This window comes from Urocitellus parryii, chromosome 4, assembly GCF_045843805.1.
Source record: "Urocitellus parryii isolate mUroPar1 chromosome 4, mUroPar1.hap1, whole genome shotgun sequence".
Taxonomy (NCBI): Eukaryota; Metazoa; Chordata; class Mammalia; order Rodentia; family Sciuridae; genus Urocitellus; species Urocitellus parryii.
In genome coordinates this window covers 210,805,877-210,830,844 of record NC_135534.1, presented here as the reverse complement: position 1 = coordinate 210,830,844, position 24,968 = coordinate 210,805,877, and the positions used below count along the sequence as shown (strand labels likewise).

General features: G+C 60.7%; 3 protein-coding genes across 7 annotated transcripts; all 3 read left to right on the top strand.

The window, feature by feature from the left end:
- The first annotated feature begins 5,474 nt into the window (after positions 1 to 5,474).
- Entpd2 (ectonucleoside triphosphate diphosphohydrolase 2) lies at positions 5,475 to 11,005 on the top strand. Its single transcript, XM_026395478.1, has 9 exons — positions 5,475 to 5,623; positions 7,018 to 7,135; positions 7,690 to 7,840; positions 8,022 to 8,181; positions 8,261 to 8,488; positions 8,910 to 9,164; positions 9,255 to 9,374; positions 10,245 to 10,379; positions 10,445 to 11,005. Exons 1-9 carry the CDS (start codon positions 5,507 to 5,509, stop codon positions 10,646 to 10,648), a joined length of 1,488 nt encoding a protein of 495 aa, XP_026251263.1. The 5' UTR covers positions 5,475 to 5,506; the 3' UTR covers positions 10,649 to 11,005.
- Positions 11,006 to 12,552: 1,547 nt separating this feature from the next.
- Positions 12,553 to 18,172, top strand: Npdc1 (neural proliferation, differentiation and control 1). 5 transcript variants are annotated; one of them, XM_026395435.2, is made up of 9 exons: positions 12,553 to 12,853; positions 15,446 to 15,592; positions 16,447 to 16,581; positions 16,727 to 16,837; positions 16,917 to 16,983; positions 17,043 to 17,142; positions 17,233 to 17,312; positions 17,526 to 17,622; positions 17,774 to 18,172. In XM_026395435.2, the coding sequence occupies exons 1-9, from the start codon at positions 12,742 to 12,744 to the stop codon at positions 17,864 to 17,866; spliced, it is 942 nt and encodes a 313-aa protein (XP_026251220.1). In that variant the 5' UTR covers positions 12,553 to 12,741; the 3' UTR covers positions 17,867 to 18,172. The 5 variants fall into 5 exon arrangements, with proteins under 5 accessions (XP_026251220.1, XP_026251219.1, XP_026251217.1 ...); XM_026395434.2 differs by having other exon boundaries at positions 16,667 to 16,837; positions 17,058 to 17,142; XM_026395432.2 differs by having other exon boundaries at positions 16,667 to 16,837.
- Positions 18,173 to 20,539: 2,367 nt separating this feature from the next.
- Positions 20,540 to 23,114, top strand: Fut7 (fucosyltransferase 7). The gene is given in 5 exon segments (XM_026395610.2): positions 20,540 to 20,592; positions 20,731 to 20,816; positions 21,060 to 21,166; positions 21,168 to 21,205; positions 22,106 to 23,114. Coding segments are annotated over 5 exon segments (1,293 nt in total).
- Positions 23,115 to 24,968: the final 1,854 nt, after the last annotated feature.

Below are 24,968 nucleotides of genomic sequence, written 5' to 3'. Positions count from 1 at the left end.
GGTCTCAGACCTGTCAAGGGGTTTAGTGGATCCAAGAGGGAGGACGGAGTCATCCAGAACATGTCCCAGGGAGACAGGACGGAGAGATGAGGCTTGGCTGACAGAGGGAGCGGGTCTTTCATGATACGGTAGTCTCCCGAGGGAAAGAGCAGCAGCATCAGATGAACCGGCCTAGGGCTAGAAGTCATTACAAGAACCACTTCTCAGGTCTAGGAGGCTGCTTAGAAGGCTGAGAGAAAGCGCCCACTCCCCTCCCCCAGGGCCAAGTTGGAAGAAGCTGTCTTTAAGGAGGGGAGCGCACTCAGGGTACAGCCCCTGCCTAGCATGCGCCAGGCCCCAGGTTCTACCCTAGCACCAAGGATAAATAACATTTTCAAACCAAAATTTATACTTTATGACCAGAAATTCCCTAAAGAACCTGCAGGAGAAATGTTTCAAGAAGAACCTGACACTCAAGAAGGGGTCATAAACACAGCTGGGTACTGCCACGTAACACGTGGACATCAGACTTAGTGGCTGAAGTGACGGCGGTTTCCTGGCAGTTGCCCTGGGTCAGGCAGTCGGGAGCAGCCACACAGGCCTGTCCTGACCTGGGGCTCCTGGAGGCTAAAGCAAGGGAACTGTGGGGCTCTGCCACTGGTGGCTGAGGACCCACTTTCAAGATGGTGCACATGCATGGCCGTTGGCAGATGTCTGCTTCTGGGCTCCAAGGGGCAGCTGAGTGTTCTTACAGAGTGGCAGTCACTTCCCCAGAGGTCACGGCCCAAGAGAAAGAGCCTGGAGGAAGTCACCTCTGGGGCTGGGGATGCAGCCCAGTGGTAGAGCGCTTGTCTACCATGTGCGAAGCCCAGGGTTGAATGGGTTCCATCCCCAGTACCAATTTATTATTATGGCATAATATAGCGGTATATTATTATTATTGGTTTAAGTTTACACACACAGAAAATAAGTGCCTAGGACAAGGCCAGCCTTATCCACTTAGCTAGATCCTGCCCCAAAATAAAAAGGGTTGGCGGTGTAAGCTCAGTGGCAGAGTGCCCCAGACTCAATCCCCAATACTACAAGAAAGGAAAAACAAAAGAAAGAAAAGATATTCAACCAAAGGGGAAAAGATTCAGAAAACATAATGAGATGATAGAGAAGCCCGTGGGAAATCACAATTTATGTAAATGACTCAAGCGCATTGATTAAAGGATAAAGTCAGATTAGATTTTTAGAAATTAAAATTAGTCTGTTTTAAGAGATACACCTAAAAGAGAATTACAACAGAAAACAAAGACACAAATTTTAGTCATATTAATGTAAAACAAAATAGGGGTTTTCTGGTTGTTTATTGTTTTGCTTTTGTTTCGTTTTTTGGTACTGGGGTTGAACCCAGGGCTCTACCACTGAGCCACCGCCAGCCCCTTATTTTTATTTTATTTTATTTATTTATTTATTTATTTTTGAGACAGGGTCTTGCTAAGTTACCCAGACTGGCCTCAAACTCGAGCACCTCCTGTGTCAGCCTCCTGAGTCACCGGGACGACAGGTGTGCCCCACCATGCCCAGTTTAAGGCAAGAGATGGCACTAAACATAGTAAGGGTAACTACCTAGTCATAAAAAACTAATTTTACTACTAAGATATAACAATCCTTAACCTGGGATCACCCAGTAACATAGCCACAAAATATGTAAATCACAAAGATCTGCAGCGATTTTCCCACAGAGGAACTGCAGACGGAACACGTGAGGAGATGTCAGCCTCACCAGCCCCTGGGAATGAGCAGATGCGGGCTGCGGAGATGTGCACCCCGTCGGGCGGCCCGTGAAGCCGAGTCCACACCACGCCCTGTGCAGAGAGGCCGGCCCTCCACGCGCTGCTGGCGGGAGCTTCAAGTGGGACAGCGTTTTCAGCCAGTGTGAGCACAGCCCTCAGCTGGAAGTGCTCAGAGACCAGCAGGCAGGCGGATCCAGGATGGAGAGTGAGGTTCATGGGGCCTTAGTGGACAGAGTGTCCGACAGCAGCCACTTATGTGCTAGGTAGGCCAAGGTGGGCCTCCTCCCATGGGAATCTCTGTGTCAGCAACTAGTAGCACGCAACGTCAGGAAACTCCAGGCACCAGTGGCTGCAGGGAGGCCCCACTGACCACACTAATGACCGCTTTATCCCCGGGGTTTGCAGTGCATGCCAGGGCCACCTGGCCAGCAAGATGGCAGCCACCACCAGGATGGCTGCAGTCATGTCAAGCTGGCTTCCGCCCACAGCCACTGTGGAAAGTAGTAGCTGTTTTCAAAACTAAGATTGATGTGGGCACAGTGGTGCACGCCTGTAATCCCAGGGGTTCAGTTGGAGGCCAGCCTGGGCAATTTAGCAAGACCCTGCCTCAAAATAGAAAATAGAAAAGCCAGGGCAGTGGCTCAGTGGTAGAGCACCCCTGGGCTCAATCCCCAGTACTCTCCCCACCCAAACCCCAACAACTAAAATCGGTTTACTGCATGATTGTTACTTTTTAAAAAATATTTATTTTGTAGAAGTAGTTGGACACAACACCTTTATTTTATTTATTTTTATGTGATGCTGAGGATCGAACCCTGGGCCTCGCACTTGCTAGGCGGGCGCTCTACCGCTGAGCCACAATCCTAGGCCCATGATTGTTACTTTTAAGTGTCTGCTCAGCCATGCTGTGGTACCCAGACCTTCAACACCTGTGGGGACATTGCTGTGATGCGGTGTGTCAGAAGTGAGTCATGTTTCAACCAGTAAACTTTGGGTAAAGTAGGTCTCCTTCCATACAGTGGGTGGGCCTCATCCCGTTAGTTGTAGGCTCTAAGAGGGAAGCTGAGGTCCTCCTGAGAGGCAGGAGTCTGGCCTCCAGATGGCCTTTGACCCGGAAGTTGTGCCGTGGACCCTGCTGCCCACTGAAGTGCTCTGCAGACCCAGAATCAGGGCTGTGATCAGGCGCGCCCCTCCCCACTGCATCCGCTTCTCTGAAGAGCTCTGACTAATCCATCACCTAATCCCACTCATGGGCATTTATCCCAGAGAGATGAGCTTATTTTCATGCAGGAACATGTACCCGAATGTCCATAGCACGTCGTTTATATATAAAATGGGAAGCCATGCGGACAGACACTTCTCAATGATGATTGGTCAGACAACCGCAGTAGAGCCAGGTGCCGCCACACCTGTAATCACACCTGTAATCCCAGTGACTGCGGAGGCTGGGGCAGGAGGGTCCCAAGTCTGAGGCCAGCTTCAGCAATTTAGTGAGGCCCTATCTCAAAAGGGCAGGGGATGTGGCTCTGTGGTTAAGAGCCCCTCGGTTAGATCCCCAGTATCAAAAACAAAACAAAACCCCGTGGCATATCCACACCCTGGAATACTACTTAGCAATGAAAAGGAGTGGGGGACAGCGTGGGTGGAGCAGTAAGACAACCAAACAATAACAAAAATAATAAGCAGAAGATATGTCTGCCCCTGGACACTGTGACTTCTGAAGGAAAGGCTCAGGCGGGAGGCCAGGGCCTCAGCTGTCTCAGCCACTGGCCCTCCCTGGAGGTCTGAGTCTGGCTGGGGAGGGGCACTCCACACCTCTGCTCCACACTGCTCTGCCTGGAGCCCTGCCCTGCTGAGGTCCCTGGGGGAACCCTGCTCCCGGTCCCCGAGTCCACCTCCCAGGAGCCCAGCACCCAGCAGCTGTCTCTGTGCCAGGAAGGGCTGTTCCCTGCCCTAGTTCCACTCAGAAAGCACTCCACTCTCGGCCCGTCCTGGCCATCCCTGCTCAGCTGCTTGCCCTTCTTGGCAGGCTGGTCCGGGCGCCTGGCCAGAGCCTGTCTGCCCCAGGGCAGGGGCTGGGCTCCCCACGGACCCTGCCCCATCCCATCAGGCCTGGTGGGGAGTCCAGCTACCCCAGGCTTGTCTGTTCAAGGACAGTCCAGAACACCAGGAAGCCCATTAGCTCTGGTAGGATGGAGGCCACCACTGCCCTTTCACAAGATGGGCCTTCTCTGGGCTCCCTTTGTCCTTCCCTTTCAGGCCCCTGTGCCTGCCTCTCCCCCCTCTGGTTCAGGGTGGGAGAAAGGGCCTGGAGGGATGTGGGGTGGAGATGCTGGCGGGACACTGGGGCCTGGAGCCCAGGGCTGGCCACACCCAGAGAGTCTTCTGGAGACCCTCCAGGCTGAGATCTGGGAGGCTGAGTGACCTCCCGGGTTCCCACCCCTCCCTCTAGGGTCCTGAGCTAGAAGAAAGACGCCTTTACTGAGCTGTGACCCAGACCCTCGGCCTGGGCAGCAATCCCAGCCCAATCGTCCTGCCTGTTCTGCTGGCTGGGCCGTTGCCCACACCCTGCCCCCATCAAAGGCCTCCCTTTAGCTCAGCTGGGTTCCTGCTCACCCTGGTGGTCTTACTGGGTTGCCAGGGGGATGGGATTTGGCTGCAACTCCCATTTGGTAAGTGCACAAAGCTGGTGGCCCCTGGTGAAGGAGGCCCTGAGCCTGGTCGGGCTGACCTGCAGGTCCATGTGGTGTCAGAGGACAGGCATTCTGTGGGTTAGGAAGGGACAGGCTTGGGCCTGGGACTAGAGAGCACTTGTCCACTCCAGCCAGCCTGTTGCTGACCAGCTCCCAGGCCTGGCAGGGGGTCCTCTTCCTTGCCCTCCAGGGTAAGGCCTGTGGGAGGCAGACTGTCCTTTGTTCCCCTGGGAAGCCAGGATGGCCAAGGCCCTAAGCTAAAAGAGACTGAGGCCCCATCCTGCTCAGTTTCTCTTCTGTGTCTGGGCTTGGTCTGACCATCCCTGTCCTTCTCTGCCTCAGTGGCCTCAACTGTCACCATAGTAGAGGGATGTGTGAGGTACATCTGACTTAATTCTTTCTGTTGCTCAATTCAAGTGCCCAGGTAGGCAAGAGCAAGCTCACCTGAGTCAGAGTCAGCTCAGTGCCCCGGAGCTGACTTGTGCAGGCGGGCAGCCTCGGGTCAGTCAGCACAGAAGGCTGTGGGTCTTGCAGAGAGGGTACCCCAGGAGCCAGCCTGGTGCTCGTGCAGAGCATTGTGCTCCACAAGCAGGAGCTGAGTCTCAGTGTCCTCCTGAGGCCCCAGGCTGGAACCCAAGAGGCGCCTGTGGGTGACTCCTCCTTTCCCTTTCCCAGGCCACGGAAAATGACTGCCCCTGATGCATCTTAGCCCCCCGCCCCGCGCCAGGTATCCTGTTCTCATGGCTTCACAGGACAGGGCTGGGTGCTAAGTGGGCAGGAGGTAGGAGGGTGGGCAATAGTAACAGGGTCACCCAGCTGCGATCTGAGGCACTCAGGCAGAGGGAACGGCAAGGATGCGAGGATGACTCAGCCGGGTCGCGTCTCCTACCTGCGCTCCGGGCGGAGGCGGAGATGGGACTTGTGGGGCGTGGCCGCACGTGGGCGTGGTCTCCGCGCCCCGCCCCGGGCGTCTATCCCGCGGCCCGGGCCACCCGGGCCTCTCAGCTGCCGGCTGCCCGAGGGTCCCCGGCGCGTCCTCCCGTGTGCCCGCCCATGGCCGGGAAGGTGTTGTCACTTCTGCCTCCTCTGGTGCTGGCCGCGGCCGGCCTCTCCGGCCTCCTGCTGCTGTGCGTCCCCACCCGCGACGTCCGGGAGCCGCCCGCCCTCAAGGTGCACGCCCGGGCACCCGGCGCACGTCCGGGAAGCAGCGGGTCCCGCAGGCCGGGAGCCGGGCGGGGGCGGCTCGGAGTCCACGCGGTCCAGCGGCACTCCCGCGTCAGCCGGCGACCACCCGCGCTGCGCTCGGGAGGGCCTGGGTGGGGTCCTGTCCCGCGCTGGTCCCTACGCGTCCTCAAGGCGGCACCGGCGCTTCCGGGACCACGCGACACTGGAGGTCGAGGTTGCGGGAATTCCCCGGCCGCCGAAGAGCCTGCCAGCGGGCAGAGGGCTGTCTCCCGGTCCCGGAATGCGGCCCCGGCACCCCAGGCTGTGGCCAGATGCCCTTCCTCCAGCCCAGCGCGAGCCTCAGGGCACTCGGGGCCACCTCCGCCTTGCGCGGTCGCCCAGAGTGCGCAGTTAGAGGCGTTCCGCTCTGGATGCAGCCCAGATGGGGAGCTATGGGCGATGACGCCGGGGACCCCTTCCCGCTATCGGGTGGCCAGGACAGTGCGGGTGGGCGCTGCGCCTGGAGCAGGGCTTGGCTGGCGCTAAAGGGGTTGAACTGGGCTAGGCCAGATCTCCACCCCCACTCCCACCCCAGGTCCAGCGGCCTCCCCACTGGCTCCTTTAACCCTTTATTGCGCTTGTGTGGGGTGAGTGTGGGGGTGTACTGATCCAGGCCCCACAAACCCGATGGGAGGGGGCTCTGTGGCTATGCAAAATTGGGATGGGGTAGGCCGGCTGCCCTCAGTGGGTTCTGGGGAAGTTCCTTGACGGGAGGTTTGTGCAGCCATCCCAAGCTGGAATCAGCACTGGGCTGTGGGTGGAGGACAGGTGCTGAGAGGGAGGGGGTCACTCACAGGCTGGGTCCAGGCATCACCTGCCAGGCCCATCCTGAGACCCCTCTGCTCTGCAGGACCAACCTGTGTCTGGCGCTGGCTTTGATGCCAGGGAGGGCATGGATTGGAGGCCCATTCCCAGTCCTAGCCAGCTTTCTTCTTGGGTGGGCTGAAGTCAGAGCAGGTGGAGGCGGAGGCAAGAGGAAGAAAGGGCAGCTTGGTGCGGTTCCTTCCTCTCCTTAGACCCAAGGAAAAAGTTTTGTTCCCAGGACAAAGTTTCAGATGTTGCCTGGGACCCTCTGTCCCTGGCATAGCCCGCTGGTTGCCCCTGCCAGTAGGCCTGCTTCCTGGTGCATGGCCTGCCAGCTTCAGGTAGCCAGAGGGAAATGGTCACCCCAGTTATCTTACCCCACTCCAGTTCTCCTTCCAACCAAGTCCTGTCCCTGTGGCTGAGTTGGCCTTCTCTGAACTTCGGCATGAAGCCCACCACATGACAGGGCGGGGTGGAGACCAAAGGGCATGGCCTTAAGTGCCCTCGACCCTCCAGCTGACTCTCTCCTCTCCCAGTATGGCATTGTCCTGGATGCTGGCTCTTCACACACGTCCATGTTTGTCTACAAGTGGCCAGCAGACAAGGAGAATGATACAGGCATAGTGGGCCAGCACAGCTCCTGTGATGTCCAAGGTGAGGTCTCCAGGGCACCAGTGCTCCCCAGCCTGGACACCACTCCTGTGGGGTCCCAGGAGCCTTCTCCAGCCCCTGGGGGAGGCTTGATCCTGGGTGGAGCTTACTCCAGAAAGAGAGGCTGGGTCCTCTGTGCTGGGAAGGGGATGGGTACTCTGTGTTCCAGAAAGGGAAGCTCCAGGGAGCCGTGGAAGGTCCAGGCTTCACCTGGCCCAGGACTGACCTCTAAGCCCCAGACAGAGCAGGAGGGGCTCTGAGGATCCAGCAGGCCCATCCCGGCAGGTCCCGTGGGAGGCTAGGCTGAGTTGACAATGCCCAGCGCACCTGTGCCCACACCCACCCCAAAGGCGGCAGCCTCAGAGACTCTGGGTAACACCTGGGCCCCTTTGTCTTTGAACTGGGTGTCTCTGGGGGCTTAAGCTGGGAAGGTGTGTCTAAGCTACCTGGGAGAAGCCAGTGGTACCTGGTTGGGAGTCCAGTCCCCCAGCCCCACTGGACTACAGCCCACCTGGGGACCATTTACAGGGGCTGGGCATCTCTCTACCTCCCTCTAGGTGGGGGCATCTCCAGCTATGCAGATAACCCTTCTGGGGCTGGCCAGAGTCTGATTGAATGTCTGGAACAAGCACTTCGGGATGTACCCAAAGAGAGACATGCTGGCACCCCCTTATACCTGGGAGCTACAGCAGGCATGCGCCTGCTCAAGTGAGCTGAATGTCCCCTGACCTTGCCCTGGGGCCCCAGGACAGCCCCTGCACAGGGTGGACCCCACATGCCCTTGGTAGCAACTCTGGGCTGGAACCTCCTCACTGGGGAGTGCCCCCTGCAGCAGGATCACAGCTGGGCACTGGGGAGCAAGCCCCTCAGAGTTCTCCCTGCCCCACAGCCTGACCAGTCCAGAGGCCTCAGCCAGTGTGCTTGCGGCAGTGACGCGGACGCTGACCCAGTACCCCTTTGACTTCCGTGGTGCACGCATCCTCTCTGGCCAGGACGAGGGGGTGTTTGGCTGGGTGACTGCCAACTACCTGCTGGAGAACTTCATTAAGGTGGGCCTGGAAGCTGCTCCAACAAGCCCAGGGACACCTGCACCTGGCCCCTGGCTGACCCAACCTCCACTCTCCACAGTACGGCTGGGTGGGCCGGTGGTTCCGGCCCAGGAAGGGGACGCTGGGGGCCATGGACCTGGGGGGTGCCTCCACACAGATCACCTTCGAGACAGCCATCCCAGCTGAGGATCCAGCCAATGAGGTCCAGCTACGGCTCTACGGCCAGCACTACCGGGTCTATACACATAGCTTCCTCTGCTATGGCCGAGACCAGGTCCTCCAGAGACTGCTGGCCAGTGCCCTCCAGGTGCCCCTCCACCCCAGCCCACCCCACCTGAGGGAGGGAGCAGGACAGATGGAGTCAAGTGCCCCAGAGCAGAGGGTGGAGGTGACCATGCCCACAGGGCTCTACAGCTAGGCTCCTCAGCTGGGGGACTCCACAGGAGCAAAGAGCCAATGCTGAGGATCAGGATGGAGAACTGAGGGCCAGGAACAGATCTCAGAGGGCCCCTAATGCCATCTGTGGCTCCTGAGCAAAAAGTGATATTGCCCAAGTTGGATTTGTGGGGGATTCACCAGGCTGGTCCTCAGGGGTGGGGATGGCAGGAGGGGCTCTGAGGACCCAGCAGACACATCCAGGCAGGTCCCTTGGGAGGCTAGGCTGGGTTGACAATGCCCAGCGCACCTGTGCCCTGGGTGGTGCTCTGATATCCTGGTCATCTCCCCAGACCCACCGCTTCCACCCCTGCTGGCCAAGGGGCTATTCCACTCAAGTCCTGCTCCAGGACCTGTACCAGTCACCATGCACCGAGGCTCAGCGGCCCCAGACTTTCAACAGCAGTGCCAGAGTCAGTGTGTCGGGGACCAGTGACCCTGTTCTCTGTCGTGACCTTGTCTCTGGGCTCTTTGACCTCTCCTCCTGCACCTTCTCTCGATGTTCCTTCAATGGGGTCTTCCAGCCCCCTGTGGCTGGGAACTTCATTGTGAGTCCAGGAAGACATGAATGGGTCAGGTGCCCTACAGCTCTGGGGGAGTGGCCCTGGTGTGACTGTCCCCCCCCCCCTCTCTCGCAGGCCTTCTCTGCTTTCTACTACACTGTGGACTTCCTGAGGACCTCGATGGGGCTGCCTGTGACAACTCTACAGCAGCTGGAAGCAGCTGCCATGGCCATCTGCAACCAGACCTGGGCTGAGGTGAGGCAGGAGGGCTTGGCCAGTCACACCTCCTGGTCATGCTTTGTCCTATAACCAGGGGTCCAAGCCTCTCAGAATATCCCCTGTAGTGGGGGTGACTATATTAGGCTCAAGTAATGACTGGGCTATGGCAGGGGACATGGGAACCAAGTGAGCTGCAAACAAGACCTGGTGGGCAGGGGAGCAGATACTGCAAAGGCCCTGTGACATCAGGGAGCTTGGAAAAGACAGGGATGGAGAGGCAAGTGGCTGGGACAGGGTGGGGGAGAATGGCCTGCTGGTGGAGGACAACTCAAGAGAGACAGCAGGTAGAACTGCCAAGATTTTGGATGGGGCTGAGGAGGTAAACAGGACTCCCAGCTTTCTGACTTCTGCCATGCTGCCACATAAGGAGAGATGGAGGGGTCTGGCCACCTAGAGTGTGAAGTGTGCACCTGAGTCTCCAGGAGAAATGTGACATTCCCACCCAGTCTTGTCTGTGCCTAGTCTCAGGCAGACTAGGGATGTGAGGAGGTGGGAGCAGGAGGAAGGCTCTTGGGTCCAAGCCTGGAGCTCCTGTTCCCCCCCCCCCCCCCCCCCCCCGCCACACACCAAATGCTGCTGCCCTCAGCTCCCTCGTGGCCATCTGTGCCCAGCCTTCCAGGCACCGGCAGTGGCTTGGGAGGGGGACACTGCCATCCAGCAGTCACTCAGTTCATCCCCGAGGGGAGGGGTGCGCTGTCTAGGAGTGCCCCCTTGGCCTCAGTCTTGCTGCGCAATTCCTGGTCGCGTGGCTGTCTCTGGCCTCACTTGGTTTGTGAATGAGGGAGGGTACAGCCCTCAGCAGTCTCCCGGGGTCGCCGACTGGACGTTCTTCCGCCCGTGTTCCAGCTGCAGACTCGGGCGCCAAGGCAGCAAGCCCGCCTGGCCGACTACTGCGCTGGGGCCATGTTCGTGCAGCAGCTGCTGAGCCGCGGCTACGGCTTCGACGAGCGCTCCTTCCGTGGCGTGGCCTTCCAGAAGAAGGTAGGTGGGCGGGGCGGGGCGCGGCGGGGCGGGGCCTCGGGGACGCTGACGCGCGCCTCCCGTAGGCCGCGGACACGGCGGTCGGCTGGGCGCTCGGCTACATGCTGAACCTGACCAACATGATCCCCGCTGACCCGCCGGGGCTGCGCAAGGGCACCGACTTCAGGTCCTGGGTCGCCCTCCTCCTGCTCTTCGCCGCCATGCTCCTGGTCGCGCTCGGCCTGCTGCTGCGCCAGGTGCGCTCCTCCAAGTCGCCGAGCGCCATCTAGGGCGCGCGGGGCGCCTCCCTAGAGCCCCCAGCGCAGCACCCCCCACCTTTCACTGCAACCTGGGCGTCTCTGACCCTGAGGCCGCCCGGAACCGAAGCTCTGGGGCGCAAAAACAAAGGGCCCCTCAGCTCCTCCGGTCTCTGCATCTCCTCCAGCCCCCGCAGCCCCTCCGGATGCACTTCCTCAGTGCTTCTGGCTCCTCCTCTTCCTGGGGTGGCGGGTCCCCCAGCCTGGGACTCAGGGCGAGGTCTCCAGAAGCGAATCTTCCATTCCGGCCTTCAGGTCCCTCAGAGCACCCCGTTCATAGAGCCTGGGTCTGTACTAGGGGAGGGTCAGAGGCCACAGGCTGGGAGCCAGTCCAGCTCCTACTGGTAAAAGTTTTGTAATAAAAGATTTTTTTCCTAGAGCAGTAGAGTGTTCATAGGGTGGGGATCAACCCTCCTTCCACCTGTGTTGTCCATGCAGGCCTGCCCCTGGTCCCAAGAGTGGACACCGGCTCTTCGCTCTTCCTTCCTCTCTGGTTCAGAGTTGGGACCGTGTGAACCTCCTGGCTCTGGCCTATAGAGCAGTCCCTGAGTCCCTGAGCCTTCCCTGGCCAGCAGAGCCGCCACGACCCCACCCCTGCCCCGTCAGAGGCCCGATCCTGGCTTAGACTAGGCCTGGGAGTGAGGATGGGGAAGGCAGGAAGGTTGAGGAAGGATGGGGAGAGGTCGGAGGGGAAGGCAGCTGCCTGGGGCGGGCCAGTGCCCACAGACCATGAGGCAGGACAGGTTCTCAGGGATGTGGGCGCGGAGATCAATCCGACAGAGCCCAACCCACTGAGGGATGACACTTGCCATGAGCGTGGCTCTGAGCCAAGGCCGCAGGGGCACGGCGACACCTTGCCCCGCTCGCCTGGGCCCTGAAATCCCTGCACTGGGAAGAGGCATCCAGCAGCCCCTCCAGCCACTGTGGGATCAGAGGCGCCAGCAGCCCCAGCCCTAAGACTGTTTTCCCCCCCGGGGTGGGAAGGCCTGGTCTTGGTTACTTCTTCCAGGCGCCCCCCCCTCCGCCTTTCTGGGAAGTGAGCTCAGACACTATTTCTGTCTGGTCAGTGCCCTGTGGGGGAGGGGGCGGTCCTTGTTCTGCTCCCTGCTCCCCACACACAATACAAACCCTTCAGCCATTTTGCAAACCTTCGGCAACCAGCCCCAGCTTTGGCGTTCTGAGACTCGGGAGACTGAGAGGAAACACCGGGTTGGGGGTCTCAACCATGTTCACTTGACTGAGCCAGAGGGAGGTGTCCAGGTGGGTTGGGGTGTCCTCTCGGGAGGCAGGTGAGGTGTAAGGGAGGGCTTCGTAGGTACTCGATATCGTGGGAAACGGGGGAGTTGAAAGCTGTCACCTGGGACCATGACCACCTCGGACAGCTCCCAGCTGGCTTTCGGCAGTAGCTCTGGGTCACTTTTGCCCCCTGGTGGCCTCACTCAGGATCCAGCCTGCGTGGCATCGGGACCCATCTAGTTCTGCGCCTGTTTGCTTTTATTCGTGTCTCTGGGCGCCCCGTGCGTTTCCAGGCACACCTGTGCACCTGTTTATCCCTTGTTTATTGTGCGGGCCTGGTGTTCCCCTGTTCCATGGTGTCCGGGCCCCAACCCCAGGCGGGTTCTCAATTCCAGTGTGGTGGGGCATGAGGATTCGGCAGTCCCAGTAGGAATAGGACAGGAGGGGCGCATCCTGGAAAAACTCACCTCTAATCAATCCCATGCCAGATTTCTGCGGAACATGGAAGGACAGAGGCGGAAGGGGACGAGACACTCGGGGCTTGGAGTGAGGGGACCAGACTGGAGGGAGGAGGAGGGGGTTCAGCCTGGAAACGCGGTCCCGCCCCCACAGGTGGAGCGCGCAGGCGCACTGCTCGCGAGCGCTCCTCTAGCAGCCGCGCCTCTGTCCCGGATCCTTTGCCGCAGCGTCAGCGCCGTCGCCTCCTCTTTTCCTTTTCCTCTTTCTCCTCCGCCCCCCTTGCTCCCCGGCTTCTCCGGTAGCGGCGCCCGGAGCCTGCACCGAGCCTGGGCCCGCGGGCTGCCATGCTGCCCGGGCGGCGGAGCTGAAGGATGGCGACGCCTGTCCCTCCGCCCGCCCCGCGGCACCTGCGGTTGTTGCGGCTGCTGCTCTCCGGCCTCGTCCTGGTCGCGGCCCTGAACGGTGCCGCCGCCGGCCGCCCGGGTGAGCGAGCGCGCTGGGCGCAGGCTGCCGGGTGTCCCAAGGCCGGGATTGCCGGGCAGGAAGTCGGGCTGCGCGGCGCCACCGTCATCCTCCCCGGCGCCTACCAGGCCGGGAGGCCACGCAGGCCGGGTCCGCTGCCGCTCCGGCCCCGCCTCGCCTGGGATGGGGTAAACAGGCCGGGCCGGGAGGGCCGCCCGTGGGCTCCGCTGGATGAGGCTCTCCTAGGGCTCAGCGGGCGAACCTGAAGTTCACGCACTTCTTGTCTTTGTTTGAGTCCGTGAGCCAGTCTGGGTTTATCTCAGGGGGTCTTTCTCTGCCCCGCAGCAGTCTGGCTGGGGTGCACCATGGGGATCTGTTCTGTGCATCTCCGTGTGTTTCTGGTGTTCTTTGGGGCTCCAGAGGTGCGGGGCTGGTCCCCGAGCTTTCAGGCCTTGCTGCTCTTGAATGGCCTGGGTCCAGTCGCTGAGATAGACTGCTGGTTCTCCTGCCTCTGGTGGTGTGCAACACAAGCCTTGCTTTGCCTCAAGCAGGGTTTGAGGTTCCCAGGCCTAGGATCTTGCTCTGCCTTCCCCAGGGACAGGATGTTTTCTTCGCACACCCAACCCTGCCTGGAGGACACCTGCCATCCTGCTTTTGGCCTAGGTTTGTGGGTAGACTCTGGAGGAGAGAGGGAGCCCAGGGAGACTCTCCCTGTTTCACAGATGGGCACTGAGGTTCCAAGAACCAAAGGTCTACAGGAATCCAGGGTCCAAAGCAACACCTTCTCCCAAGGGGACTGAACTGGGACAGATGTCCATACATTCACTCAATTCTGGCTTCTCTGTGACAAGCATACTATCAGCTCATCTTACAGGTCGGGAAACTGAGGCTCAGAGAAGTTCAGTTACTGGTATGTGGCACATTTGGGATGCTACTTTGAGTGATCTCATTCTGTATGTTTGGCCTCAAGAGGTCAGAGCAAGGCTGAAGAGGCCAGAGGAGGAGGTCTGAGAAGGGATGGTCAGAGCTGGTGGAGGCCCCAGAGTGGGGCCTCCTCAGGAAGTGGAACTGCAGCTGCTCCTGAGCCCCACAAGTGGGCAGGTGCTATCCTTGCTGTTCATCTCCTCTGCAGCTTTGGGCCACCTTGCTGGGAGACCCCCCAGGCGGTCTCTCCCACACCCAGGGACTGGGAAGGCCTTTCATAGCCCAGATGTGGGCTAGAGTGCCAGCCATTCTGCAGCTGCCATTGCTCCCCGTACCTCCTCCTTCTCCCCGAGGTTGGAGGGGGCCTTCCTGACCAAGATTAAATAGGCAGCAACTATATTCTCCTGGGCTGGGGAGTTGGAGGACCAGAGAGGCCCCTGAAGCCCAGAACTGGACGTGTACCACAGGCCAGTTATCAGCACCAGGGGCAGGGACTGCTAGCTCCCAGGTGTCCAGCTGGTGGGTGGGGACCAGATGAGCCTTCTGGGAGGAGCTTAATGTTTAACTAGCCCAAGCCCAAGACCCAGCCCACTGATACTGGAAGCTGCTGATCCCGCCTGCAGAGGGTGGGGGTGCCTGCCTTGGGAGTCTGAAGGCCCACCTGCCGCTGAGGATGCTGGGACTTCCTTGCAAGGATGCCTACAGCCTGGAGGCATGGAGTGTCAGGTCACCAAGGAAACCAAGCCAGGCCCACCAAGGTCTGGAGAAGCACATCCCCACTCTGGACCCTAGTGACCTTGCCTACAGTGTGGGATGGGGTCTGTGTGGAGAAAGATCTGGTTGGCTGGAGACACTCACCATGCAGGGTTGATTTTCCTGCTGGGTATTCTGCTAGCCCTACCCGTTTGATGTGATTGAGCCCAGAGACCTGGCTTGGGAACATTTCTTAGCTTTGAATCAACAGATTTTGTATCCCACAGAGGAAGCTGAGGCAGAGAGGGCCACTGTCCCCATCCTCCAGCATCAGGATGGGACTGATGGGCTGTATATAAATAGGACACGGGGATCTAGGCTCCTGTCAGAGAGCTGAAAGTGTGGCTGGAATCTAGGGCCTAGCCTGGAGTCCCTGAGGCCCTGGGTCTGACCAACTCTATCTTAGTTCTGCTCAACCCCGTGGCACCTCTGTGCCCTGGGAACAAGCCAGAGGCTAGGCAGGCAGCAGCAGCTATCTTCCAAACTCCACTCTGTGGGGCTGCAAGATGGTGGGATGAGGTTTGGGGGGAATCTTGATGTGGGGGAGCATCTCCTGAGCCAGAGAGAGCAACTGGGCTCCCCCTTCCTGGAGCTTCCAATCTGGATAAGTCTCTGCTTGCTCTGGGCCATGCTGAGGCCGGAGGCAGCCTTGGAGAGCTGCACAGTCCTGCCTAGGAGAGCTGCATGCTGGGGACAGTGTGGGTCAGTTTCTATACAGAGGGCTGGACTCTGGGGAGTGGGTGGGGCAGGGCAGTTCCCATGTCTTGGGACTGTTTGCTTCCTGGTTCTGAGCTCTGGCAGTGAGGAGAAAGGGCCTGTCCAGAACAATGGTCAAGCCGGCCTCTGGCTCTGGGGGAGGGGTGGCTGTGGAGTGCTGTTTCTGAGCGGGGGCAGGCTGACTGGGCCGTGATGGACCTTGCCTTCTGTTTTTCCCAGATGTGGCATCCTGTCCCAGGAGCCTGGACTGTGCTCTGAAGAGGCGAGCAAAGTGCCCCCCAGGTGCCCAAGCCTGTGGGCCATGCCTTTGGCCCTTCCAGGAGGACCAGCAAGGTCTCTGTGTGCCTAGGATGCGCAGGCCTGTGGGTATGTGAGAGCACAGATGCAGGGGAGGTGGGCAGGTGAGATGGCCTCCCCCTCCTATGTTTTTCTGTACCCCCAAGGACCCTTCCAGGTACTCACTGCCCTACCCTCTGGGCTGCCCACACTTCTCTCCCTTGCTCTTATCCTGTCCACTCCATGAAAGATGTTTGAGAACCCAGCCCAGTGCCGACGGCAGCCGTCCTGAGTCTGTCGGGAGGTCCAGTCGTGCAGAGCCTCAGGTCTGATGGGAGCTTTACAGAGAGGTGCTAGGCCTGGCCCGGGGGGCTTCCTGGAAGAAGCCTTCGGTCCCCGCTCTTTTTGGGTTGTGTGTGGTGTAGGTGTCTACCTAGGAGTATCTGTCTGGGCTGTGGCGCCCACAGTGGGTACCAGTGGGGGTCCAGCCACCATTCTACCTCCAAAACTGCCTTTTCTTCTCCTGAGGACTTGGAGAGGGAGCCTGGACATGTGGGCTTACTTTGGCTTTTCAGCATTTCGTGGGGAGTCACTGCCCGCTCTTGATAGAGAAGGCTTGGGGATAAGGGCAGGGAGGAGTTATTATGCCCCAATGCTCTGCCCACCCCTTTGTGGACAGCAGCCCTAGCAAGGGACCCCATCTTTTCTCCTCCTGCCTGGTCTGTGCACATTCACCTCCTCCCCTGCCCCCACCACTACTTTTCTTGGGAACTGCTGCTGTTCAGAGAATGTTCCCTCAGTTATCACCATGGCAACCCAGTATGGAGAAAGGGCCACCGTGATGTCTGGTCCTCAGGCCTGATGGGCCCCTCCATCTCCTGAGGGATTACTGGCAGCAGGTGTGGGCTCAGGACCTCCATCTGAGGGCTTCTCACCCTTCCTAGGAGAAAGCCAGCCCCAGCCCAGATTGGAAGATGAGATCGACCTCCTGGCCCAGGAGCTAGCCCTGAAGGAGGCTGGACACTCTAAACTTGCTGTCCTGCCCCTGACTGAGGCCCGACAGCCGCTCCTGGAGCCGGGTGAGGTCCCAGCCCTGTTCCCCTCCCCCAGCCCTCTGGTCTGGAGCCTGGTCCAGCTGATCTCACCTGCCCTCTGTCTCAGCAGCTGCCCTGGGGTTCTCAGAGAGGGGTCAGGGACTAGAGCCGGGCCTCCCCTCCACTCCAGGAGCCCCTGCGCCCACACCCCACACCTCCTCTGGTTCCCCTGTGTCGTCTGGGCCGGTGCACATGTCTCCCCTGGAGCCTCGGGGCGATCGCAGCGAAGGCCTTGCCCTCGGTAGGTCTTGGCAGTGTTGGGGGCGGCAGGGAAAGGCAGGGTTCCCAAGAGCTCGCCCCTCACCTCACCCCTCCCGCAGTGCTGATGGTGGCTTTCTGTGTGGCCGGCGTGGCCGCCCTCGTCGCAGCAGCCCTCTGCTGGTGCAGGTGAGTGGTGGCGGCGGGCGGCCGGGGCCAGCGGGCTGGACCCCCCTCCTCGGCCTCAGCTCTGCCCCTCACAGGTTGCAGCGAGAGATCCGCCTGGCCCAGAAGGCCGACTACGCTGCCGCCAAGGCCCCCGGCTCACCCGCGACGCCCCGGGTCTCGGTGCGTGGCCCCGCCCCACGCCCCGCCCTGCAGTCTCGGTGCCCTCCCAGCTGTACCTGCCTACAGCCTGACCCTTCTCCCTCCCCACAGCCAGGGGACCAGAGGTTGGCGCACAGCGCTGAGATGTATCATTACCAGCACCAGAGACAGCAGATGCTGTGCTTGGAGCGGTGAGCGCCCCCACCCTCTGCCCCTCTGCTCCACAGGGACCCGGCCCACTGCCCCCATCCCCTTACCCAGCCGCCCCCAATCCGAGCCCGCAGCCCCATCACCCAACCGGGCTGTCCCCACCATGGGCAGCGGTGTGTTGAGCACCGCCTCTAGCCTGGGCCACTGGCCCTTGGAGGGTGAGCAGAGGACCCAGCGATCCCACCCCCATCCAGGCACAAGGAGCCTCCTAAGGAGCTGGACTCAGCCTCCTCAGATGAGGAGAATGAAGACGGGGACTTCACAGTGTACGAGTGCCCTGGCCTGGCCCCGGTGAGTGCCTGGGGTCGCAAAAGCGGGGGTTCCTCCTGCTGTGGGGGTTCCTCCACAGCAGGCTGTCACCCACCCACAGGGCACCGCCCATACCCTCTGTCCCCTCCTGTGCCTGCCTGCCTGCCGCCCTGATTTAGTACCGCCTTCACAGACAGGGGAGATGGAGGTGCGCAACCCACTGTTCGACCACTCCTCGCTGCCTGCGCCCCCACCAGAATCCCGCTCACCACCTGCACTGCAGTGACCTGGAGGCCAACGCCCAGCGCTTCGGCTTGCCTGCCTGAGGCCCCCGGGTTGGGAGGGGCAGGGCCAACGTTTCCTATTAAAAAGGCACTGTTCTTACCCTCCTGCTTGTGTCAGGGGGAGGCACTGGCCTCCTGGATCCCTGGCTGGGAGATTCCCTGCCTTGTGCTTGGAGACCTTGAACCCCCTTGCACCTCCACTGTCCAGTCTGCACCCTGAAACTGGAGGGAGTGAGGAGAACCGTAGAACCCAGGCATGGGTAGGGAGTCCTGGGGACAAAGCCAATTAAAGTCTGTTCCAAATCTGAGCCTTCTGGGTGTGTTAGAGGTACTGGTCAACACTCAGCCCCCACCCTGCACTGGGGGACTCTGGTGGATGGACCCTGAGTGGGGGCACCTCTGTGGGGTATTTGTGAGGACCCTCCCATGGAGGCTAGAGGAGGGGAAAACACAGTAGCACCTCCTCCCTCTTTACTGGGCCCCACCTGACCCACACACCTGTCCTACAGTGGGAGAGGATAGGGAAGTTCTAGGTCCTGACCCTCTAGAGGACCCCATTTGGTGTCATGTAAAGGGCTGGTAGAGAGGCAGTCCACACACACCTGGATTTGGACACCTCCATTCCTGCCTGCTGTCCAACTGGGACAGAAGGCCAGGGAACAGGGTGCAGGCATTGTGAGTTTCCTATAGAGGAGCACACAGACCTCAGGGGCCCCTGCATTTTTATGGGGGCATGCTGGACAGAGGGACCTGAGGGACACAAATCTACACACAGCCAGGTAGACAGGGGACCAGGTGAGGGTAATTAGATGGCAGGGTGCCCTTAATGCCTAGACCTGGGATTTAGCCTGTCACCCCCCAATATGGGGAGCAAGGAGGTACAGAGTGAGGTGGGGACATTGTTTGGTCGAAGATGCTGAAATTGAGCCTGCACCAGGTCAGGGTGCAGTGGGGTACAGAGACCAGAGCTGACTGCCTGGCTGAGGCTGGGAGGGAATGGCTGCTAGGGCCAGAGTCCAGGCTGCTGGACAGTCCTGAGATGAGGAAGGCAAGGCCAGTCTGGGACCAGCAGGGCACTGAAGAGTGGGTAGGGCAGACTGGTAGACATAGGATCTCCCAGACTCGGGGTCCCAGTGGCAGCTCTGAGCAGGGCGAGGAGCACATCCTGGTGCAGAATGGGACATGCAAACCTGGGGTGTAGTACATGGGTCCCCACAGAGCCACCCAGGAGCTTCCAGAGATGGCAGGAGCCGCCCCTGGACATGGACAAGGACATGCTCCCCACACTGGGCTTGATGGGAAAAGGGGAGTGGAGGGGCTGGGCCACTCCCATGCCCTCAGGTGGCCCAGAAGGACTGCCCTGATGCTGCCTGGACCAGCTGGATCACAGCACTGTCCTTGCACTGCCCTCTGGGTGTGCCCACCTTGGCTCCTGCCAGCCTCCAAGGCCCCATCTTCCCAAAGGCAAGCCCAGAGGATTCCTGCAGCCCAGCCTACCCTCTCACAGAGTGCCAGGGCCCCTTCCTCCCCAGGGCAGGTGGCTCTGGGACACAGCCAGCAGGGGGCCCTCGCGGCATGAGTCTGACTCTGTCCTACCCAGGCCAGCCCTTGGGGCCCAGTGTTGGTCAGGCAGGCTGCCAGGCTCTGCCCTGCTTCCTGTGGTGCCCTCAGGCAGAGGCTGAGTGTCCCTCACCCTCTGGCCACCCCAGGTGCTATTGTCTGTGGGGGACAGCAGTCTCCAGGTCGGTGGCCTGCCCTCAGTCTAGAGCAGGGTCCATGGAGTTGAAGCCTTTTCAGCTAGTCCCCTTCCCTCCACGGGGTGGACCCTGGAGCAGGCCAGAGGGCCTGGCTGGGCAGAGTGAAGGATCCTGATCCCCTCATCTCCATGCCGCTGGGCTGGGTTGGGGCCCACCTGTGGCCCTGAGAGCCCAGTGAGTCAGGCCTAGCTGGGGTGAGGCGGCAGGTGGAGGCCCCAGCTCGCCCTCTGACTCACACTCTCTCACCCTCTTATTTTTTCCTTTCATTCTGACCCATTTCTGGGCCAAATCTCAGAGCCGTTTCCCAGCTAGCAGTTTCTTATGACAGGTGCCTGCGGCTGCCAACCTGAGCCGGCCCGTGTGTGGTGGGGAGCAGGCTGACAGCATCAGGTGGAGGTGGGGGAGGCTCCTTCGAATCCACCCAGGAAGGGAGCAGGCTGTGGGTGTGGGTGAGGTGGTGGCGAGGGCCCCAGCCAGCCTGGCAACACAAACAGGAAGGACAATAGGCCGGTTGCCCCAGGCTGATAGGATGGCCTCCTTCCTGCAGGCCCTGCTGCTGGAGGGGCACCCACCACCGGGAGAAGAGGTGGTGTGAAGTGAGGCCTGAAGCCAGGGCATGGCTCCCCTGGAGTGGCCCTGCTGGGGGAGATGCCAGGGAGGGGCCCAGGTCCCAGGTGCCACTGTGGTCATCTCCCTCACACTGGGTGCTGAAGGACAGGGGCTTGGGTGGCTGTCCGTGCAGAGGCCAGTCTTCAGGGCGCAAAGCACCTCAGGCCAGCTGGGCGGTTTCTGAGGTGCCCACAGCCCTCCCTTCCCCTCAGGCATTGCACAAGCGCTCCACCGCAGCAGGCTGCTGGTGGGGGGTGACTCGGAGGGGCCAAACTGCTACTCGTTCCTGGGCTCCCCTCTGCCCCCATGATGGGTGTGCGGCCAGCAGCTGGTTCCTGTCTCAACGGCAGCCTTGTGTCCATGTGGGTTTGTAGCGAGGGAGAACCAGTGGTTCTGGCGCCTAGAAGTGATTGGCAAAGGGCTGGTGGGGGGTGGAGGGGTCCAGTGGTGGTGCTGGGGCAGCAGGGCTGGCCCACAGTTCCTGGCTACTCTCCTTCTAGGACTCCTGGTCTGGGCCCTCTGGCATCTAGGTCTGGCTTGCCACACCCTGCCTGGAACCTCACGGCCCTGGGGAGCAGAGTGGGAGGTATGGAGATGAGGGCACACTCTGCCAGGGAGCAGGGTGCGCCCTGAGCAGGGGTGACCCTTCAAGGCATCCAGAATCTGCAGGGCTTGTTACATCTCCACCTTGGGGGGCAGGGGGAGGAACCTGACCTCAAGGCCCCAGACTGTGTCCCAGGGCTGGCTGGAGGGAGGGGGAAGGGACCTAGCCCTCAAGCTGGGGCCAGACTTCTTCTTCCTGGAGCCAGAGCCAGACTCTGCCCGACAGTCTGTTTGTCAGCGTCAGGGACACAAGGACTCCTTCCCTTTCCAGCCTGGAAAGCCCCCTGCAAGGCAGCAAGGAGGAAGGGTGTGACCTGCAGCTCTTGCAGCCCACCCGGGACCCTGGGCCCAGCCCACAGCCTCTAGGTTCTAGGGGCGCATGTCACTGGGCAGCCCCCAGTCCCTCGGGGGAAAATGCAGGCTGGGGTCTGCCCTCAGGAGCACGTGCTGGGGTCTCCTACCACCTCAGGATGGATCTCTCTCTGGGGATCTGGATTCTGGGGACCAGGCAGTTCCTAGAGGTAGCAGGCACAAGATGGGGTGGGGTGGCCCCACAGAAACCTCAGCCTTGGGGAAAGAGCTGAGCGCAGCACATCTGTGACACCAGAGGGTCTGGGAGACCACGGCCAGCGGCCTAGGGGAAGTGGGTGATGCCACAGGGAGGGGCCACAGACTGGGGCAGTGCCCTTGCTCTATGAGGGTGCCCTGGGTCTGTACGGTGGGTGGCGTAGGGGGTGCCCATCTGGGTAGGGGCTCAGGGTGCTCACCCGGGCAGCCTTCCCTTCCCTGGACCAAGCAGGCCTCCTCCTCCTCTTCTGGTGCCCAGCTGGTCAGGTCTGGGCCTCTCCAGAGACCATCAGGGGCAGCTGGGGCCCTGGCTTCCTGTAGCTAACCCCACTCCCAGCAGAGGAGCAGAGAGGGAGGTGGGGGTGGGGACAGTGGTTGATGCCAAAGGCCACGGGGGCAGGGGCGGGGCAGGAGTGGGAAGGCCCCAACTGCCCTCACCTTGGGCAGATGAAAGCACAGTGCTTCCAGGCAGGGGCTGAGCCAGGGCACAGCTGTGATTTCAGGGTGCCTCTGTCAGAGTGGCTGCTGTGATTTGAGAACCTCGGGTTTCTCCAGTGACTGATTCTGGGAGGTTGTGAATGAGTAATGCCAGTGAGTAGCTGCCTTGGGGACCCTGGTTGGGAGGAGGGGTGGTAAAAAGCGGGGGCCTGCAGGTGTCCTGAGCCGGGTGCCAGCCTCTCCTCCTTGTCCTCCTGCAGGGCGTGGCACCACCTGGAGACTATGGGCCTGGGGGGGCCTTGCTGGGGGGGCCCTGCTCTCGGTCCTCTGGCTCCTGTGGCTGCTGGGGTCAGCCCCAGGTGGTGTGCCAGAGCCCCAGCCCATGGTCACCATCCTCATCTGGCATTGGCCCTTCACCGACCAGCCCCCAGAGTTGCTGGGTGACACCTGCACCCGCTATGGCATGTCCCGCTGCCGCCTGAGCACTGACCGAAGTCTGCTGGCCAGTGCTGATGCTGTGGTCTTCCACCACCGGGAGCTGGAGACCAGGAGGGCCCGCCTACCCCTGGCACAGAGGCCACGTGGGCAGCCCTGGATCTGGGCCTCCATGGAGTCACCCAGCAATACCCACGGCCTCGCCCGCCTGCGTGGCATCTTCAACTGGGTGCTGAGCTACCGGCGTGACTCGGACATTTTTGTGCCCTATGGGCGCCTGGAGCCCCGCTCTGGGCCTGCGCCCCCAGTGCCAGTCAAGAGCAGGATGGCCGTCTGGGTGGTTAGCAACTTCCAGAGGCGGCAACAGCGGGCGAGGGTGTACCGCCAGCTGGCACCTCACCTTCAGGTGGATGTGTTTGGCCGTGCCAGTGGGCGTCCACTGTGTGCTGACTGTTTGCTGCCCACCGTGGCTCCCTACCGCTTTTACCTGTCCTTGGAGAACTCACAGCACCGAGACTACATCACTGAGAAGTTCTGGCGCAATGCGCTGGCAGCTGGGGCCGTGCCTGTCGTGCTGGGACCCCCGAGGGCGACCTACGAAGCCTTCGTACCTCCTCATGCCTTTGTGCATGTGGACGACTTCGGGTCTGCCCGGGAGCTGGCCGCCTTCCTCAATGGCATGAACGAGAGCCGCTATCGTGGCTTCTTTGCCTGGCGTGACAGTCTGCGCGTGCGGCTGCTGGAGGACTGGCAGGAGCGCTTCTGTGCCATCTGTGCCCGCTACCCCTACCTGCCACGTGGCCAGGTCTATGAGGACCTGGAAGGCTGGTTCCAGGCCTGAGCTCCCACAGCTCCCTAGAGGTCTGTGGGCAGAAGGCTGATGTTGAAACCAAACCATGGGCATCCGGCCCCCAGGTCAGTCGTGCTAACCCGAGGCTAGGGTCAGAGACTAGGAAGCAGGGAGGAGCAGGCTGGGGGGCTGTGGAGCAGGCGCTGGGGGAGGAGGGGGGCGGGTGGGGTGCATGTTGCTCAGGCTGCTCAGAGAGGAAAGGCAGCAGAGGATCTACCTCCCCACCTTGAACATATCTCTGTAAACAAGACCAGCTGAAAGGGTGGAGGCCGGCCCTGGGGACAAACCTGGACACCCTGAACATCCCCAGTGAAGGTGCTCTAGTCCTGGAGAGGCAGGCTCATGGCCCTGCTCTTCCTGTACCCTGGAGCCCCTGTGTGCAGGGGTGTTTGGCAACCCAGGGGCCTTGCAGGAAGGGAGGGTGGCAATAAAGAACTGCAGACCTGCTGGACACTACCCTCCAGCCACGGGTCCTTGCTTCTGACTCCAGCCCGCCTGAGTGGCCTGGGGGCCCTCATCCTCCTTCCACCTAAGACTCTGCCAAGTGGCCCCCTCTCAAGGTGCCTCCCCTGATGCCCAGAGGTCTAGGTGTCTGGAGAGCATAGAACCACAGCCAGAAACCCAGGTGGGCTAAGGTGCATCTCAGGCCAGAGGGGCTCCTGCGTGTGACAGGGCCTGACTGGTGACTTGGAGTCCCCGTGGTGGTGGTGGCAGCCTGGCCGGCTAGGAGGTTGGCCTTGAGGATGCTGTGGCTGCCAGGGAGCTCCTCTTGGTGTTCTGGTATGGGGAGAGGACAGTAGAGGTGGGGGGTGAGGCTATTGGTAGTGCTGACAAGAGCCCTGGCTGGCTCAGCCCCTGGGGTGGGGGCAGGGGCTTCTCTTGGGTGGGCAACGGATACGGGCAGGAAGCCCCCCCACCCAGTAGCTTGTGGGGAATGCCTGCCTAGCTTCCTGTCCTGACCGAGCCTTCTGGCTAACTGGGGAGAAGCAAATGTCCTGAGACTGGGGATTGGGGGTGGTGTTTGTTCCCTTGCCCTACCCAGGGTCACCTCCCCTACAAAGGACTTGGGAGGGAGTAGGGAGTTGCAGTACCCTAAGTTTTTCATTCACTTTGGGGGTTCCCTCTGTGCATCCCAGGCTAGACACCACAGAGCCTCACACTTTTCCATCCCACTCACAGGCTGGTAAGAAGCCATCAAAGCCACGGGTAAGACTGCCCTCAGCTCCCTGGGTCCAGCCTTCCCTCTGCTGCCCTCTGCTGGCCATGTGGAGAAATGGACCCTGCAACCCGCTTAGGGCTGGGACGGTTCAGTCCTGTTCTGTCCTGGTTGTGGCCTGTCTTCAGCAAGTGATGGATCACCTTTGTGAAAGTTGGAGTTGGACACCTATGACCCTCAGACCTGGTGATACAAGCCAGCATAGGAAGGCAGCCTGTTTTCCAAGCACCACGCCTGTCCCCACCAGCAAAGAGCTGTTTCTGGGGCCAGGGTCCCTAGAGTCTTCTCACTGCTCAGAGGACTGCAGCTGAGCAGAGCACCCAGGTGTCCTGCCAGCCCCATGGCTGTCTGTTGTGGGCTACAGCTCTATACTGCTATTGATCGGCACTATAGTTTGAATATTAGTTTAACTTTTTCATACAGAGCAGAACTGTCACCCTGACAGTTTCTCTGCCTGGTGTCCACATCCCTACAGAATGGCTGGATGCAGCCTGCTTGACTCACCCCACCAAACTCACACATGCAGATGTGCCACAGCTTCTACTATTGGTCACAGTGTGACCCCATGGAGCTCCTGCTGGGCAGCTGGGCACCGACTGTGGTGCATGCCTGCAGTCCAGCTACTTGGA